General features: G+C 39.8%; 1 protein-coding gene across 2 annotated transcripts; it reads left to right on the plus strand.

Moving 5' to 3' along the window:
• Positions 1 to 902: 902 nt before the first annotated feature.
• Positions 903 to 17,027, plus strand: pls3 (plastin 3 (T isoform)). 2 transcript variants are annotated; one of them, XM_034113562.1, is made up of 16 exons: positions 903 to 990; positions 6,336 to 6,440; positions 6,521 to 6,672; positions 9,186 to 9,315; positions 9,432 to 9,564; positions 10,209 to 10,290; positions 10,373 to 10,538; positions 10,642 to 10,784; positions 11,627 to 11,722; positions 11,811 to 12,006; positions 13,104 to 13,182; positions 13,279 to 13,396; positions 13,484 to 13,614; positions 14,496 to 14,619; positions 15,713 to 15,837; positions 15,940 to 17,027. In XM_034113562.1, the coding sequence occupies exons 2-16, from the start codon at positions 6,380 to 6,382 to the stop codon at positions 16,070 to 16,072; spliced, it is 1,869 nt and encodes a 622-aa protein (XP_033969453.1). In that variant the 5' UTR covers positions 903 to 990; positions 6,336 to 6,379; the 3' UTR covers positions 16,073 to 17,027. The 2 variants fall into 2 exon arrangements, with proteins under 2 accessions (XP_033969453.1, XP_033969462.1); XM_034113571.1 differs by lacking the exon at positions 903 to 990 and adding an exon at positions 5,527 to 5,670.
• The last annotated feature ends 2,272 nt before the right edge of the window (positions 17,028 to 19,299 follow it).

Consider the following 19,299-nt stretch of genomic DNA (forward strand, 5'->3'; position numbering starts at 1 on the left):
TACAGACAGATCCCCATCTGTTGTTATTTCCTTTTTAAATGTTACAATGAACACCAAAGCTTCAAATATGATTTAAAGTGTACGGACATCAGTGGATGGGAAGCGGGTCTATGGTTCTATGGTCATTGTTTTGGTTTCCCACTGTGCCTCCAGTTTCAGAGTAATACTCTATGTATTGATCTTAAATGATAAACACTAACAGCGTGGGTGTTTGTGTTTCACTGATTACAAGAAGAGATCCGAGAGAGGAGAGAGAGAGAGAGAGAGAGAGAGAGGAGAGAGAGACGAGTAGAGAGAGACGAGAGAGAGGATGAGATGAGGAGGAGAGAGAAGAGAGAGTAGAGAGACGATAGGAGGAGATGAGGAGGGAGATGTTGAGAGAGAGGGAGGAGATGAGAGAGAGAGAGAGAGATTGTATAACGTTTTTTGTAATATAATTCTTATAGTATATATTGTTAGCAATAATTAAATAGCGGTGGTTATTTAAAAAAATAATTTATAATATATAGATATTTGTGTTGACCCTCAAATTTGACTTTGCATATCATACACAGAGATAAAAACAAAACGTTAATTTTGGCAATATAATCATTGTTAAAAATAATTAATCCACAATCATGATCATGAAAATGTATGCTAGTTTTTTGCCCTGTGGGTGTTATTTTAAGATGTATTATTTATCCATACACATGATATAAATAATACCTTTAAGGAATAGCATACGGTAATTTGTCCAAGTTTGAAACTCTGGGTGGATGTTCCGATTTCCACTCCAAAATGTGTTTATTTGTCTTGCAAACAACACATTTATGTTTTCTATGTGTATTAATTTATTGTTTGGCACGGATGATACTCCGCAGACCGGACATCACCGTCTGGCGGTGACGTCACGGTCGGGGCGGGTCCAACATTCCTGCCGCTGTCTACTTTTGTCTCTACGTGGAGGAGAGGCAGGATTGGACGCTGTCTGGAGTTTCAGGCGCATCGACCGTGAGTACCAATTTCCTTGCAACTCATACACGAACAACTACTTACATCTAGACTTTTTTCTCAGTAGCTTTCACTGAAATAAAACCCTTGTCTTAATGTTTCCTCTATGTGATACTCGTTATCCTCAGTGTAGAGCAGAGGATGAATTTGCTAGAGTAAACGGGGATAGTTTCCTGCCCATAAAACTTGCATGCCTGTCGCTAGCCTGTTAGCTTTAGCTACACCTTCACTGTAGCCTATTCATCCTCACGGCGCTGGATAGCTCCTAGAAATACTGAAAGTAGCTTTTGACTGCTTTGATGTGTGAACAGATAACTTTTAGTAGCCTAGAAATAAACTCAAAGACACCCATATTTTACGAGTTAAGTGTTCTAGAAACAACGCGTTTTCTTGGAGGTTTTGAAAATATCCCTCACGCTGCACTCATTTGAAAACATTCCCGGTAGGACAAGCGGACGCATAAATGACCAATACATACACACTTACACATAGTCTTTATACAAAGTACCCTGGTGTTGGAGGTCATTTACAGCGCTAGATTTTTGTTAACTGACTGATCTTCTCCTGACAGATTATGTTTTGACACTTTGAAATAGAAATAATGTTTTGATGCGAGCAGAATTCTACAAAATATTTTATTTCAGCACGAAGTGGATCTGCAGTCCCTCTCTGTGCCACAGTTGTTTTTAAATGATATGATTCATTTGCCAAGTGTTTTCTGACTCATTGTACATTGTTCAGGGTATGTTGTGAGAGGGCGGTGGTGATTTTTACACTGAATAAGACATTTTGGTCAGTTACCTATACCGTTTTTTTTAATCCTCGTGTAAAGCAGGGGTGTATGTAAACTTGTGGCTCTTGAGTGATTTGCCAGATTTTTCCTGTCGATCTGGGGCTGCAGCACATGTACATCTGGGATTCCAATTGTGGATCAGCCTTAAACAACAGACTGTCTGAAAGTTTTACAAAGACCCACATTGAACTTGATACATATTTTGACTTGGAACAAGAAGTGTGTTGTGAATGCAGTCATATGCTTTGCATCACTGCTGTCGATTCTGGACACAGTTCAGTATTCTAGTGGTTTATCCACGGTTAAAGTCTGTTCTTGCAGCAACATTCTTTGATAAAGGTTTTGTAAAAACAATTATTGGCGAAGACAAAATGATTGATAAAGGTTCAGTGTCAGCAGAAGAATAGTGGTTGCATATTCTTTTGTGGAAAAGATCTGTAAATCATTTGAACTGTGCCTGTCTATAACCTGATGCGTATGTATGGTATCCTTGGTATGCTTTACATTAGCTAAAGTAAAATGACAGTTATTCATGCTGACGAACCATGCGAGAGCTCATACTGCAGGTTTTTATATATACAGACATTACGTGTTGATTTGATCTCTGTAAAGACAAACCAGACAGTCAAGAAGGAGGGGGTGTGCTTCATGTTGATTCCACCCTTACACACACCTGTCTGAATGAACAGGTTGCCCCACTTTCTGCACTGTAAGGATTTTAACAGGTGCCTTTACTTGTTTTTTTCAACTCAGGGAAAGTGATCAAGGTACTTAGTGGCTGCAGTTGTTTTTACTTTTCTAGTTTTGTCATGGAAAAACAATTAGCTGCATCTCTTTTTACAACTAATTCCAATTTGAAACCACAACTTTGTCACTAGAATATGTTTAGAAGTTTCAACCTCAATCTGCATAAAAAAACACTTAGTGATAATTTAATCCTATAAATAATGGGGATCTATACAAAGATGAATCTCTTAAAAAAAAAAAAAAAAAAAAAACAGAACCTTCTTTTAGGGAAGCACTGCAAAAAGGAGTGAGTGGGAAGTACTGTAGAATACATAAACTGTACTTCTACTACTACAACAGTGTGTCACTCTATGGCGCACGTTCCTTGAGTGAGTAATGGATGGTATTTAACTCTAACTGTGCCCTGTACTAGCTGATCAACTATATTTAAAGGATAACGCTTTACAGTGCTTTTGTTGAGTAATGGCAAACCCTTGTGGGTGTGGCTGTTTACGTGTAGCAGTAACACCCCAACCCATCTGATTCAGCAGCACCTCTGTAACCTGTCTAATGACATTCCTAAGTGATGGTTAGTGGAGATTCCTGTCTTTACACCTTTGCTGGCACAGGTCTCTTTCACCTGATGCATCCTTTACTACACCTACAGTCCTTTGATTTGGGGAAATTAATCGTCTAAAGAAAGCAAGTTGTAAACATTAGCTGCTCACGTTTAGGGATATTGTAAAGGGAACTATTCATCTGAATATTTCCACCACATTTCATCATATCCTAGTTTATTTATGATACCTCTCTGCCCAGGATGATGTGTTTACAGCTGCGCGTGATGTCAGAGCCATGTAAACTTTGCATACTGTATTTGTTGTCGTCACCTCCTCCTCACCTGTCTGCAGGGCTTATCTAATCCACACAGCCCGAGAAGGAAATGAAGGGCTGGTGTCACAGACGGTTTGGAGTTTATGAGTCAGTTAGTTTGACTCACATCTGCGGCCAATTGCGAGTAAAAATGTTCTTGCAGACTGTGTTGGGTGTGTTGCATATGAGCTTGACCACACTTGGGAAATGTGCCCAATCTATTTGCGTGTGCCTCACATTTCCCATGTTACTGTGTGGATGAAACACTGCAGGACGGGGTGTGTCGGCTTCACACATTTAACTCCGACATCTGGGAACAACCCTCCGCTTTAAACTGACTGTAAGATCCATCAAAGGCGACCGTAAACAGCGTCAATGTGCTGTGTTTGGCTCCACAAATAAAACTGGTGCTTGTCAATAAATACTAGCGTGTGTGTGTGACATCTAGTTGTTAAACGATAGCAAGATATTTGGAAGAGCTTTATTTAGCTACAGCTTGAAATCACATGACCTGGATGACTGTAAACTAGTTCTGTAATTGACGGCATTATCGCTTAATCTGCTGGTTGTTTTTTTTATTAAACATTTGCTCTATAAAACATAAAACAGTTGTGAAAACTGTCAATCATAGTTCCCCAAAGTCCCAGTTTCTAGGACAAAAACCCAAACATATTCAGTTTCACATGATATAACACATTTAAAAAAAAAAAAGGAAATGTCAAAAGGGAACTCAACTGTGAACCTACTCATCCAAATGTGTAGGTTAGTTGCATTGTTTGTTCCAGTGGAGATATTTTGGGGGTAATTTGAACCCTCATAATCTTGCAATCCTTTATTATTCAAAAGTATACCGGAGTCATTCTGATGTATTAAAACCCCTTGCTCTGCAGCTCAGCACAGACATTACAATATTGTGTCTGAACTCTGTCAGGAGTATTGATATGCTTTTAGGCCAACAGGAGCCAGTCCATTTAGGAGCTTGCTGCTGCGTAGTAGGAGAGTCTCTTCTCGGCAGCGCACACTCCAGCTGTCATAGACACAGCAACTGTCTTCGGAGCCTGGTGCTCTGAACTCATTTTCTGCTGTTACACAGGATTTATTGCCGTGGTTTGTGGCGGTGCTTACAAACACTCCATTCTTCTGTACCACCAGCGATACGTCTCACATTTGTCCGTTGCCATCTGTGCCCTTTCTCCATGTACTTAACCCCTCTTCTGTTTTCACTCTCCCTCTGTCGAGGGTGTGACGAGGGCTGGCAGAGGAGGGAATGTTTGTCGGCCCTTATTGTAGCTGGGCTGACTTCAGCAGCCACATTTCACATCCTTTTTGGAGAAAAAGTTAAATATAGAAACACTGGCATCGTCATTTTCCTAATCGTTAAGTCAGGAGTTTGTGCTTTCCCCGACTTTGTATTACTTTTTAGAAGAAAAACACCCTGTTCTCTGTGATTCATGGGCTGGTATTTAAAAGTATCTGTGTTTGTCCTGCTGCTGATTTTAAAGTGACACATTTTGCCTTGGAAATGTTGCGAAGTAAGATGGTGTCGGGTTACTCCATCTCTTAGTTTTATTTGTAAGAAAATCATTATGGGAACTGAGTCGCATCTTAAGACCACATGGCTGCTGTTGAATCATCTTTCATGTACACTATTAATAGTTTCATTCATGAAAGAGGATGCACGGGTTACTGGACCTTTGTTCATTGTTAGTCTGCCTGAATGTGAGCCTGTGAGGCTGCTGCAGCCACAGAAGGACAAGGGGGGTTGGAACTATAACAAATTCACAAAATCAGGCTTATATTTTATATTGAACTATTTCCCTCATTTTTAGACATGTATCACTGTGGAAATGGCCTTGCCCAGGAGTCCTGACTCACACACTGTGAAAATTACCAATCTGTAATTTTAATCAGGAAATGGGCACACTTTTCTGTCTGGAAAAATCCCTAATTCTTAGTTCACCGCAGTATAAACCTCATCTTTGTTTTCCGAACACTTGTGTTAGAGAGGAATGTCATCATACCAGTTTAGCCTTGGTGAGCGAGGTAACACACCCTGCTCACCTCGGTGTAAGTGAAGCTCGATCTGCCCAGGCCTCAATGTGCATTCCTCTGCCACTACAGAACGGGAAGGAGGTACTCTGAGGAATTCCTTTATTTTCAGTCATTTTCAGATGGCTGCTTTGCCTCAGAGGAGTTCAGGAACACTGTTTTTTTAAGCTAGAAAAACAACTGAGATTGACTCTCGCTGGCTGTAGTCGTCTGCACACATTAAAGGATATTTCTGCTCGGTGAGGATGCTTTTTCTCTGCTAAAAAGTCAAATAAATAACCAAAAAATATGTGTGGTAAAAACAGCATCAAGCTCCTAACAGCCCTGACAGAAGCCTCATAAATAGTCCAAATGTTATGTTGTCACATGTTATCGTTTTCCCCATCTAACTCAGTTTACATGACAATATTCAACCACAATAAGGCAACAACTTATAGTAGAACATGCTCAGTTTTTAAAGGATTAGGAGGGCATGGGTTGTGTAAATCATCAAAAGAGTGCATTAGTCTCAGTTTCTCTGGCAGTTTTTTATAGTGCGTGGACATATTGCTACACAATGGAACAGGAAAGGACTTTGATTATGGGAGAAAGAACTGCTTGGAAAAGGAACAGAGCTCAAGAGAGAAACTATAGAAAACGCTAGATATGATCTGTGGGCATTAAGAGTTTCTTTGACCTGACAGAAGAAGGGGAGGGACTTGTGTTCTTCCTGGGGAGTTACTGTAAGGTCACTTCTCTGTAGGTGGCAGAACAGTTGAGAACTGCCTGTAGGACTGGCGGAACAGCGAGTAGGCCTGAAAAGGGGGTTAATAGGAGGCTGATAAAGTTGGGGTTCCTCTTAAATTCTTTTAAAATCATCTTTTGAGACCCTGTTGTTAACTCTGAGCTATTTTTCTCTCTGCAGTCCCACCTTTCTTTGACTGACCACCTTAGGTCAATCACAGAAACATGACTGGAAAAATAACAAAGGAGGAGATGGAGGAGATGAGGGAGACCTTCAGGAAAATTGGTGAGTAAAAAAACATGTTATCATCAGTATGATGTATTTTCCTGCCATTGTGTCTGATGCTCTTATTTGTGTTTCTGTAGATCTGGATGACAATGGATTTATCTGTGATTATGAACTCCATGAACTCCTCAAAGATGCCGGCCATGCCCTACCTGGATACATGGTCAGAGAGATCATCCAGAAACTGGATCGCAACCAGGATAACAAGATCAGCTTCGAGGAGTTTCTGTTGGTACGTAAAGCGGTGTTTGTTGTTGTTTGTTGTGTCGAGCCTGACACATTTTCACCTTCTCTTTAGAGCTTTTCTCACTCTATAGTTGCTCTTTGTTTTCTGTTCTGCCTAAAAGCACCTCGCCCGACTCCTGGGTGGGGTCGCTATGCAAAGCAACTTTTAGCAGCTCCATACAGGGAGTTGAAAGACCTTTTTAACAAACCTCATGCATACTCAGGGAATGAGGAAGTGATGTCAGCAAAGTGGTGTGAGCTCTAGTATTTTGTTTCAGCAGTGATGAGGAAGCTTCTGGTACAGGAGTGCAGCGTGATTTAGGCACATGAAGGTCGACCCAAACCTTTGACAGCTGTGTTTTGACTTTCTTCTGATACTTAGAGCATCCTGTTTTAGGGTATATGGCTGTTTAAACCCCACCATGATTTAATCAAATTTAATTGGGCCATCAAACTGCGATGTGACCGAATACCTGCGACTCCACCTGGATGTAAAAATGGTTTCGTGATGAGTTCCTCTGTGTACTTTTGTAGGTATAGCCAACCATTAACGAAAAGCCGCCAATTAAAAGAACAACAGAAACGTAAAGTGGGTAGAATTGTTAGTTGCTGTACTTCAATGAGTAAGCAAGACAGAGAGCGGCAGTGGTCGGTGAATGTAGAGAGGGAGCGGCGTAAGCAAAAACAACCTGTTCTAAGCTGCTAGGTAAACATGCCAAAAGGTGTATGAGAGGCGAAACAAAGCAGCTTTATTTTGACCTGGGGATGAGATTGGGCTGCAGAGTATCTTTGTCAAGGTCAGAAACATCCCGGATACTGCTAAACAAGAAGGAAAAATAAGATACAGGCTAATGGCTGCAGGGTGTCTGCGGATACAAACACAACCACACACTTCTAATGGCTCATATGTGAGAGGGGTTATTTTTGTATGAGGCTATAAATTGTTTTCCAGGAAAATGCAGCATATTATAAATGAAATTGAACCAAAATAAGATATTTTATTATAAAGAGTGACATATTAGAAGGTATCACACACATTAATAAAGCTTTTGCTGGTTACTTTCTGAAATCAAACAGCTCTTAACAAATTTGGTAGGGGTTTTGTTGTCAGCTCTGTCTGTCCTTTAGAAAAGATGTCAAAAAGTAACACCATTGTATGCAGATAATCCCTCTTGGTCCACCTGATTGATCAGTTGATTTTTGGGATTATGCAAAGCTGGGATGTTCATGCTGTGTTCATGTGCCTGAGGGAAGGGAGGACATCTGGGACTTTCCAGTTAGCTACTTGACAGCATTGTGTTGTTAAGGTGTGTGTGCTCCTAAAACCCCCCCTTTCCAACATTTTTATGCATACATTTTATGATTGGCAACCCAGAATAAATGCATGTAGGGCAACTTGAATATCCCAAAGTGGTTTCCTAACTTGCAGAATCAAATGGAAACTCTTACAGTCTTTACAAGGTCATGACTGTCTTGTTTTGGTTACAGCTTTTACCAAAAGTGGCCAAAAATTGCAAGCTGGCACACTGTGACCTCCTGCATGTTTGTGGTAGTGTGCTCACAGTCTGAATGGCTCATTGTGGTCACAGCAGGGCCTGTGGGGCTGAGGTCACTGATGAGGCAGCGATAAGTCCAGGTTCAGGAAGCACCGCTCGTATTACCATAGAATATGTATGGTCAAAGCAGATAAGCTACATACAGTGCTGTAGGAACTCAAACACAGAGCTCTCTATGCTACCTTTAGTAGTTGTTGAGAGTGATTTAAGATAATTATTTAATGTTGTAAGGAGCCTGAGGGTGTTGTCAGTGTGGAGGATGATTACAGCGTACCCTGGCAGTTTACGGTTACTGGTGATAATGACATGCTGGCACTGTAATACTTAGATTAGTGCAGTGAAGGTCTCACTTTAAATCCCTACTGTGTTCTTAAATGCACAACACAGCATCAGTTGCTTTTATGAACCATTAAACCCAACGTCTTCCTGGACCCGCTATGTTTAATTGATTCAGATAAGTTACATTGTCGAGAAACTCACTTACTAGGACTGATGTTCACTTTATTTTCTCAGCCCTTTAGCCAGCAGCTTTGTATTATCTCAAAAATACCTCAAATATCCACCATTTTTGGATTTATTTTTACTGAGATTAAAACCCCCATTCCCCGGCTCTGTTATTTAATACATTTTATATAAAGCCGACATTTTATTTGAGGATTTTTTGTGATCTGTGAAAAGTGTTTCAAATCATGCCATAATAACACAACATGCAATTGATTGATCTGGTTACTGCAGAACCAATGCAATCTATTGCAATTGTATACAACTGTTCTGCCATGAAGTCTTTTATGATCTCAAACTCATTCAAAGTTATGGTGGGGCTGTGCTGGACTGCAATCCACTATCATAATGTAAATAAACTTAATGTATCTCTTAAATATTTCATACATTAACAATAATGCAGGATCTTTGTTGTCATGGTGGTCGCTGGTCTCTGAGTATTCTTTTTTTTCTTTCGCCTTAGATCGTACAAGATCTGAAGGGCAGTGAAATAGCAAAAACTTTCCGCAAGGCCATCAACAGAAAAGAAGGCATCCTGGCTATCGGAGGGACGTCTGTGCAGTCAAGTGAAGGCACACAACACTCGTTCTCTGGTAGGACATTGTCCCCTTCTTCTCAAACATTTGACTTTAGCACTTTAGCTCCAGATACGAAATACTGTCAAGTGTTTTTGCGTTAAACTGACACCTCTGTGTGTTCACCCTCACAGAGGAGGAGCGATTTGCCTTTGTGAACTGGATCAACACCGCTCTGGAAAAAGACCCCGACTGCCAACACGTCCTGCCCATGGATCCCAACACAGACTCCCTCTTTACGTGTGTCGGAGACGGTATCGTACTCTGGTGAGAGTTCCTGTCTTCACCTCAGACCTGCAACAAAACATCCCCCCTCCCTCCCCTAGCTACCCCTCTAAATAAATATACCTGCATGTAAACGCACTGAATGTTGTGATCATATTCTGGCTGAGGAAAAGAGAAATATTAACCTTTTATTGGGATATCTATCATAACAACGTATTGCCTCGCATTGCAAAGAATACATAATGTGTAAACTTATCCACCACTGCTACATTCATTAGATATATTTAGAAATGATTACATATTGATCCAAATCTTAGTCATAATACTGTTTTTTAGGATTCACCAGGGATATTGAATACTTGTTTACAGCATGTTGGCTGACACATGCTAGTTAGAAATCAACCTCATATGCTACATGTTTCCTTTAGCATTCCCATAACTATTGAACCAGCGTATATCTACTTTATGTTGCATTTACCACCATAATAAAAGTCCAAATGTGAGGCGCGGCAAAGTCATGGTTGTTGGTTAATTTGCTACCAGGAAGCCCTAATAAAACAATTAATTTGATGCCAAGTTCACAAACATTCATCTTTTGCAAATGATGAACATCCTTTTTGCTATTATTTAATAACCATCATACTGAATCATATGTCTGATCAAATCTCATGTTTGGTTTTGAACAGCAAAATGATTAACCTGTCAGTGCCAGACACTATCGACGAGAGGACCATAAATAAGAAGAAGCTGACACCGTTTACGATACAGGTCAGTTTAATTTACTATCAGGGCTGCTGCTTCTCTTACCTTTTTTATTATTTTCCAACATCTGATACTTTGTACCTTGCAGGAGAATCTGAACCTGGGACTGAACTCGGCTTCTGCCATCGGCTGCCACGTGGTGAACATCGGGGCTTTGGACCTGAGAGAGGGGAAGCCCCATCTGGTGCTGGGCCTGCTGTGGCAGATCATCAAGATCGGCCTGTTCGCTGACATCGAGCTCAGCAGAAATGAAGGTACAGAACATAGAAGATTGTTCAGTAAAATAACTTGTGTTTGAGCATGGGTTTCCTGGTCTGTTGTCAACTGACTTAACCTTTCAATAATCCCCCTCCTCAGCGCTGGCAGCATTGCTAAGAGATGGGGAAACCCTGGAGGACCTGATGAAGCTTTCTCCAGAAGAACTGCTGTTGCGCTGGGCTAACTTCCACCTGGAGAATGCTGGAGCGCAGAAGATCAACAACTTCAGCGCTGACATCAAGGTGGGCATCTCACTAACGTAGCACTACATGCAGGTAGAGAAATCACGATAATAGTACCACGGTTTGGTCTTAAAGAACTTTGTGAGAGTCTGCCAGCTGTTCTTTTTCCATGCACTTCTCTAGTAACTAAATCCACCTACTCAGGTGTCCACCATTACACTGGGCCAGGATTGTTTGCGTTTGCATAAACTCACTAAATGTTCTGCCTGCATGAATAGATTCAACGGGTCCTGTCTCTTTCCTGCAAACATTGGCAAACTGTCAAATGTGTATGAAAGCATTGAAAATGTAAAAAATGCATACGTTTTATTTCAAATTTGCATATTACTGAGAATGTTCAGATAAATAATAACACTTACTCTGTCGGTTGTACAGTACTGGTTGGTTGTAAAATACTATTACAATGTTAGGCGTTGCCAAGCTGCTCCGTAAATCATCCATGCAGTCATGAGAAGCTGCTGCACCTGTATTTGCACCCGTCTGTTTTGTTTTTCTAACGGTATTTCTTTCTTGACTTTTTTTAAACATAGAAATAGTTTTCAGAAAAACTATGCTTTGTTCTTTCTGTACTAACTAGTTTCAACCAAAGCATTTTAACCTATTTTATTTGTTAAATGATTAATGTATGTAAAATCAAGCAATTATTAAGTAAAAACCGTGATCTTAAACATCTAAATTAGATTTAACCATGTGAAAGACCAAGCAAAAAACATTTGTATGCACAGAAAAACAAACAGAGAACATCTTTCTTAATGAGACCAAAAATACAATTATGTTACCCGGCAAATTGTCTTGTTTGTTTATGATTTGAAATCTGTTTTTTGTTTGTGTAATTTCCCCAGGATTCAAGGGCCTATTTCCACCTCCTGAATCAAATCTCTCCAAAAGGCACCGAGGAAGAAGAGCCGCGCATAGACATCAACATGGCCGGCTTCAGCGTAAGCCCTTTGACAGCTGAGTATCTGCACCACATGGTAACAGCTGTACAGTCTCTGATGGAGCATGTGGTGTGTGTGTGTTGTTCAGGAGAAAGACGACCTGAAGAGGGCGGAGGCCATGCTGCAGCAGGCCGACCGGCTCGGCTGTCGACAGTTCGTCACCTCAAATGACGTTGTCAGCGGAAACCCCAAACTCAACCTCGCCTTTGTTGCCAATCTGTTCAACAAATATCCAGCGCTGACCAAACCTGAGAACGAGGACATCAACTGGGGACTGTTGGAGGGTGAGTGTGGAGAGAGATCGGAACATTCATCCTCCTATAAAGAGTTTTTCACAAATCTCACAGCAACCATATCTACTACCATCATGGGGTCCCCATCAGAAGTAGCTATGAACTAATCATTTGAGTGGCCCCAAGAGTGGAAATTAATTAAACAAATGAATAAACCTCATTACCAATGTGACAACAATTAGAATGTGTACAGATGTGGATCATTTAGGAAACGCTGCAAGAAGCTCACAACATTACAGAAACTGTTTCCAGGGGACAATAAAAAGTGACGCACACGGCTGAAACATGGTGGTTGTTACCGTGGTGTGTGGCTTATGAAGTTATTGAAGTGTATTCGAAATGTTCCAGATTTTAATATAATAATAAACTAAAGGCTAAAGCTAGGCTAACAGCAGATATCTGCAATAATAATAGCCAACAAAAAATGTTGGTAATTTTTCAACACACACACCAATATTCAATGAATTAATAATCCAACAGTGGTAACAACAAATTCTGCTCATCCCAATTGTGTGCAACATTTTTTAAGTGTCCCATAAAAACATTTTCTAGCAGCACTTATTGGAAAGCCCACGCGTGTCTCGTCAAATTGATGTTTTTCCGTCATTTGTGATATATTCTTCATTTGCTTTCTGTACCCTTCATGCATGTTTGATTTCTTTGCAGTGTGTTGAGCTCTCAGAGCCACGATAAATACTGTCTCACTACACGGTAACGACCACAGAGATTAGCGCTGCAGCCTGACAAGAATCAGCTCTGAACAAACAACTCCTTATTACTCACACACTGGCCTGCAGGCGTAATATAGCAGAGAAACTAATTTTATTAATAAAATGTGAAAACAAGGCCCTTTTTTAAAATGTGCCTGCTACTGGATACAATAGTTCCAGTGTGCAGAACTTTTATATATTTAGAACAAGTCTGTGACAGTTATCTAGTTACCAGGCTTTTTGCTTACATGGATTACAGAGTGACACCAGGCCTGTTCGGCTCTGATGAGACGAACATGCTGCATGTTTAGATCTCCCCCCAGCCTCCAGCCACATCACATGAAAGCCAGCTGAATCCCATGATCCTTTGTTGTTTAGGTGAGACACGAGAAGAGCGGACGTTCAGAAACTGGATGAACTCTCTGGGAGTGAACCCACATGTCAATCACCTTTACGGGTACGTAACCACAAACAGTTTATCTCACTCCTGTGTACACTGGCATCCAAAGAAATTATTTATCTAACTAAATCAAACTTCATATTGTGTTTCTAGAGACCTGCAGGACGCCATGGTCATCCTTCAGCTCTACGAGAAGATTAAAGTGCCTGTAGACTGGAACAGCAAGGTCAACAAGCCGCCTTACCCCAAACTGGGAACCAACATGAAAAAGGTAAACCGGATTCCTTTAAATCGTTTGTAGCCAAGAAGAAAAACGTTTTGGCTCACTTTGGCCAACTATTTGATTCTGTGGCCCTAGTTGGAGAATTGTAATTATGCAGTGGAGCTGGGCAAAACGGCCAAGTTCTCCCTGGTTGGCATTGGCGGGCAGGACCTGAACGATGGCAACGCGACCCTGACCCTGGCTTTGGTGTGGCAGCTGATGAGAAGGTAAAACCCAACTGCACCAGGGTCATAGACAAAGAAAGAACAGATAGGAAATATCTCAGTTATAAGTGTAAGAATGTTATCCCTATTTTCGTCTGCAAGAGAAAACATGAATCAGCCTGGCATGCCAAGTATGTGTGGTGGATTTTAATACTTTTTTTCAGATTTCAAGTTCTTAAAGTATTGAAAATTATGAGATATTTACAGGCATAAAAAAATGTTTAAAGACCTGGGTCTAGGAGATGTAATAGTATGTTACTGTCAAAGAGCCTATGAGCTTTTACGGGAATAAGCAAACAAATCAAAATAGATTGACGTTTAAATAAATAAGGTTGCATCCAAATAACATTTCGTTTTTCAGTCTGTGTGGCATTACGAGACCTACAATCACCATCGTCCTCTTTGTCTGATTTACTGTGTTGGCTCTGAGTATTTACTGTAAACAACTTCCAGGGTGTGGGTCTGTGGTGACCTCCATCTCATGCCAGTGGTGTTGTTAATGTGTGTGTTACTTACTAATTGACGCCACATTCCCATAAACTCTGTTGCCAGGATACGTGTTGACATATTTAGTCATTTATATGCTTGATTAATGTTGTGACCTAAAAATAAGAACAATACAGGAAAGGCCCATGATTTCAAGAACAACAACAAATGTTGTTCAGAATAAAACATTTGTCGGCCAGCTAACCAATCGGAGCACACTGGTCTCTGGTTTCAGACAGAGGGTGAAAGAGGTGCTGCACAGGCAGTATGAGAACATTAAAGACCTTTTTGAACATTAAAGTAAACATGTCACAGTCGAGGCACAGATAACAAATATCAACCTGATAATGAGCATAATATTTCTTCTTTCACAAACGTTCTGCTTCTCGCTCTTTCAGATACACGTTGAATGTACTGGAGGGACTGGGAGATGGACAGAAAGTAAACGATAACATCATCGTACAGTGGGTGAACAGCACGTTGGCAGAGGCTGGAAAATCAACCAAGATTTCAAGCTTTAAGGTAAATCTGCTTTTTCATTACATTTCTATTAGAAATTTGAAAGAATGTGTAAAATTCATTATATTGTAGAATGAATTTGTGCGTTACTTGATCTATAAATCCAAGTTAACACCCTTGTAAACCATGCCCTTAGATTCACAATCTGTGCGCACAAAATACTTAAGTTAATGTTCTTTATGGTACTTGCAAACGGTTAGTTGGATGAGGTTTTTACTGCTAATGAGTATTAGCAGTAAAAGTATTTTTTTTTCTGTGGTAATATTGCTTTTTTTATGTATATTGCCTCTTTCTACTGAGAACAGGACATCAACCCTTGATATATCACCATTATTAAATAAAATATAACAGCATGTGTACTGTTTGCCAAAATATATAGATTCCTCCATAAAATACAAACAAAATACTTTTGATAAAACAACTTTAAACTCACCAAACTGCATGATCAGATATAACTCCCTGTAAAAAAACATCACAGAACTGTACTAAATTGGTCCCATAGTAAATACAAGTATAGTAAGGTCCCCAGAAATATACTTTTTAGTCCCAAAGACTCATTTTAAGTTCCCTCTTGAAGTATAGTGACTCAACAGCAGATGAAATTCCACAAAGTTCAGCAAGCTAATAGTAAATTAACTGAGGGCTATAAATAATACAATGGTTATCTGTGACAAATATTTTAGAGACACTATAGCACTGCAGAACACCTGCTGAGGGAAACCATGTGACTGAAGGCATACCGAACAAGCCGCCCCCAGCAGATGTAAATCCTCACATATCTTTTAAATATATTGGAAAGTACATACAGTACACTGTGCAGGAGCAGTACAACTCAATGATCCCACAAAACCTCTCCATGAGGCATCTGAAGTATAGATGAACTAAAACAAGTCAGTTCTTTGTGAATCCAAGGGCATGGTGTGAAAATGTACACCAAAAAAAAACCAAATCTGTAGCCCCTGAATGGCATAAAAAGAAGAAATAAATTATGTTATTATTGCATTATATCTGGTAGTTTCATGTTATTAACATAATAGTAGTATCATGTAAACCTGTCAGTCAGGTTAACTTCATGTGTGTGTTTTGTGGTGTTCAGGATAAGGAGATCAGCAGCAGTTTGGCAGTCGTGGAGCTGATCGACGCCATCCAGCCCGGCAGCATCAACTACGATCTACTAAAAACCGGCAGCCTCTCTGAGGACGACAAACTCGAGAACGCCAAGTAAGATATTCGACGACAAAAAACAACAAGAATTTAGCTTTGACTTTTGTTTCGGGAGCTTTGTAAACTGATTTTTTTTTAAAACGTCTCTGTTATCTCCAGATACGCCGTCTCCATGGCGAGGAAGATCGGCGCCCGTGTCTACGCTCTCCCAGAAGACCTTGTGGAGGTTAAGCCCAAAATGGTGATGACAGTGTTTGCCTGCTTGATGGGTCGGGGGATGAAGCGTGCCTAAGAGACTGGCTGGGATCATTGTGACACTTGCCTAAACCCAAAAGCCATTTTGAAGAGCTCCCCCAACTGAAGGAATGACAGGGTTTTTTTTACTGATAGAGAAAAACATGAAGTCAAAATCAGAAATCCGCCTGGATCCCTGCCTCTTATTGAGGTGTTTACTGAAGAATATTTTCCTCTTATTTAAAGTCAATCCAAAATACTAAAATGTCTTAAAAGAGATGGGTGTCTTGTTACAAAGGACAACTTGTTACTTCTAACATTCAGAACTCTTGTGTAAGGAATGCTGTTTTTTAAAAGCGAGTATTCATATTTCCAGCTGCAAGGTTGTTTACATATTTGTACTCGGACTGATTGGTAAATGATATCCCTGATCAAGCAACACACATTCCTTTTGAACCATACTTACAAAATAAAGATGTTTAGGTGGAGCACTAATGGAAAAAACACCCAAACATTGCCTCTCTCTTAACGAAGCATGTCTTAATAACTGGCGCCATAAACTACATATCTGTATGCAGAAGCCATACGGTCAGAGTATAGTCCTGACCAGCCTGGCGCGCTGTCTGTATTCTTGTACTCGTCATTTGTTTGTTTCTTGGGATTATTACTCGAAGTAAATGCTGTTTTTTTTTTTTGGGGTGTGGCGTCTGGTCGGTGTTGTGTTGGACTCTTTGATTTGCGTTGTCCTCGGTCTGTTACGTTGGATGAGGAGCAGGCGACTGGACTCTCCTGGCTTCTGCTGTGCCTTCTTCCCGTCTCAAAGACGATTTGTTCTCTTTCGCTTTCAGGTTTTCCCCTTTCTTTTGTACTCAACATTACCAAATATAAAGAGTAACTTCATTCCAGGTAGTTTCATCATATTCTATGACGATGGCCAAATTGTATTTGGTCTCACGTTAATGTCTACTCTTAAAGTGCTTTACATGTAACAATAAATATGAATTTGAATACTGCTCATGTGTTTCTTTATCTTTATGATTTCACACTTATTAACAAAAAAATAATACTTTTTTTAACCCATGTCTCATCAAACTAGTTACAATAGTTACAACCCAAATCTTAATTCCCAGAAAGAAAGATTATATATACTTCAATTATAAGCACCCAAAAATAGTATATGGTAGTAATTACTAAAACAGTAAAATGTCAAATAATGAGTGTATGAGGCTTTTAAATTAAACATCTGTCAAAACCTGTAATATCTTCAGAAATGTAAAACACATTTTCCACATGTTGTTCATTCCTAAATGAGAAAGCATATAAAGAAAGTTTGTATTTTATATAGATATGATTCCTTTGAGATATTTGTTTATCTTTTAGCCATTTACCAACCTTTGTTCTATTTACATTTTTCATGATAGTTCTTTTATCAGTTGAATTTGAATTTACTTGAGATTTAAAAAACATTTCCTAAACAATCTCACCATGCGGTCTGTGTCAGCTGTTACCTAGCAACTGTTATTTCTAAGGCAAGTATTACTTTTAATCTTAATGTGTAACCCAACGTGCTCAGAAAATATAATCTGCTACGGCAACTCCATCTGCTGTGATCTGTGTAAACTGAAGACGCTATCCAACAGAAGAAATCTGTTAACAGACACAAACTTCTTTTACATCCCCTTTATGATTCAGCTTTAACCTTTACTGCTGCCTGCTTCTCCTTTTTCTTATCTTATCTCTCTTTGTACTGCCCTCATGCTTTTATAATCTTCCCTCTTTTCATCATAAAACACAATACCTGTTTAAAAATACCACCTCGTAAAAATATATAGATGTATTGTTTGTTTCCCCTCCCTGCTACTAGGCCCTAAGGAAATGCCCCAAAATGCTTTATAATGTTCTGTAAAGTTGTTTCTGTGTGCTCTCGTCTCTTGGTAACAGGCAGGATTGTCTTTACAGTCCATCAACAGTGTGTCGGTGCGACAGGGGACCGGAGGTGGCAGATTGTAGTTCTCTGTTCACTGCACTGAATCTCAGTCCCATGTAAAGTCCTCTGGGCTTCGCTCCCTGATGGCTTCCTCAGCTAGACTTCAGTTTTCTACGGATTGGATTAAAACTGAGACTGCCAGGCTCTGTGAGAGAGACGGTGATGAGGAGGCCGTCTCCTGTGGCCTTCATCCTCTCAAAGCTCCAGTTGCTTCTGATAGACAGTCTGCATGCAGTGTGTTAGTTCAAAAATAGTTTCATTATAACATAACAAAACTTTTTTCTAATAGTATTTTATTAACAACAAAAAAATGAAATGGAGGAAAAAGGCAGAAAAGACAATGGCAGGCCAAGTTTCATATTAAACTTGGAATAATAAATAAACCAATGATGAAAATATTCCTGATAAAGACAAAACTACACACCAAACTGCGCAAAAATATTACGCCAAATGTGTCGCAATTTAGCCGTATTTGCAATACCTATTTAAAAAAACGTGTATTAACATCCAGAAATAATTAATCAGGTCCTTTACTTAAGTTAAAGTACTCATTAAAAGTAAAATGATTTCTAAAAGTACTGAAGTATTATCTGAAAGTGTAATGAAAGTAGTACTTATTTTGCAGATGATATATGACATGATTAGATAAAAATACTGATGCCTCAATGTGTCACTCATCAATCATCTATTACTTCGGTGACAACTGGTTCAAAATGTAACAATACTTGGTGTTTTATCTAAGAAGTATATAAAAAAGTGGAGTAAAAGTTTCAGTGTAACATGTATCGTAGAAGTATAAAGTAGCACCATTTGGAAAGTCAAGTATGAAAACTGATATTAAGCACAAGTTTAAGTATACCATTACTTTAGTTATTTTCCTCCATGGCAAGCTAATATTTAACCAAAGTAAATATAATATGATACACATGATTATCAAATATGTCAATGTAGAATAATGTCAAGTAAAAAGCCTAACATTAAGTATTACCTAAGACATTGTTTATATAAACCATATGTAAAGAGAGCTGAAGACCAAATGGGACAAAAGAGATGTTGAATGCTCTGCTTCTCCTCAGTCTGAAGCTGGATTGTGTCTCCGCCCTGCAGCATCTACCATCCTGCATGTGGATAGGCGGACTACAGGTTGATGCTCCTGGGGGGGGAGGGGGGGAGAGGGGAGCGCACCTTGAGAGGAGGCTCACAGAAAGTGTTGCCAGCACAGGACTTGTGGTTGTTGTTGAACTAGTCTTGGATGCAGTTTGATGGTGGGCGCTGAGGATGGAGCGGCCGTTAGAGAG

The sequence above is a fragment of the Trematomus bernacchii genome, unplaced genomic scaffold, assembly GCF_902827165.1.
Source record: "Trematomus bernacchii unplaced genomic scaffold, fTreBer1.1, whole genome shotgun sequence".
Taxonomy (NCBI): domain Eukaryota; kingdom Metazoa; phylum Chordata; class Actinopteri; order Perciformes; family Nototheniidae; genus Trematomus; species Trematomus bernacchii.

Excerpts from the sequence above, each read along its gene's own strand:
- pls3 (XM_034113562.1), top strand. The coding sequence starts at position 6,380 with ATGACTGGAAAAATAACAAAGGAGGAGATGGAGGAGATGAGGGAGACC. Across the intron at positions 9,565-10,208 it reads GGAGACGGTATCGTACTCTG|CAAAATGATTAACCTGTCAG; the intron begins GTGAGAGTTCCT and ends GGTTTTGAACAG. Across the intron at positions 14,620-15,712 it reads CCAAGATTTCAAGCTTTAAG|GATAAGGAGATCAGCAGCAG; the intron begins GTAAATCTGCTT and ends TGTGGTGTTCAG.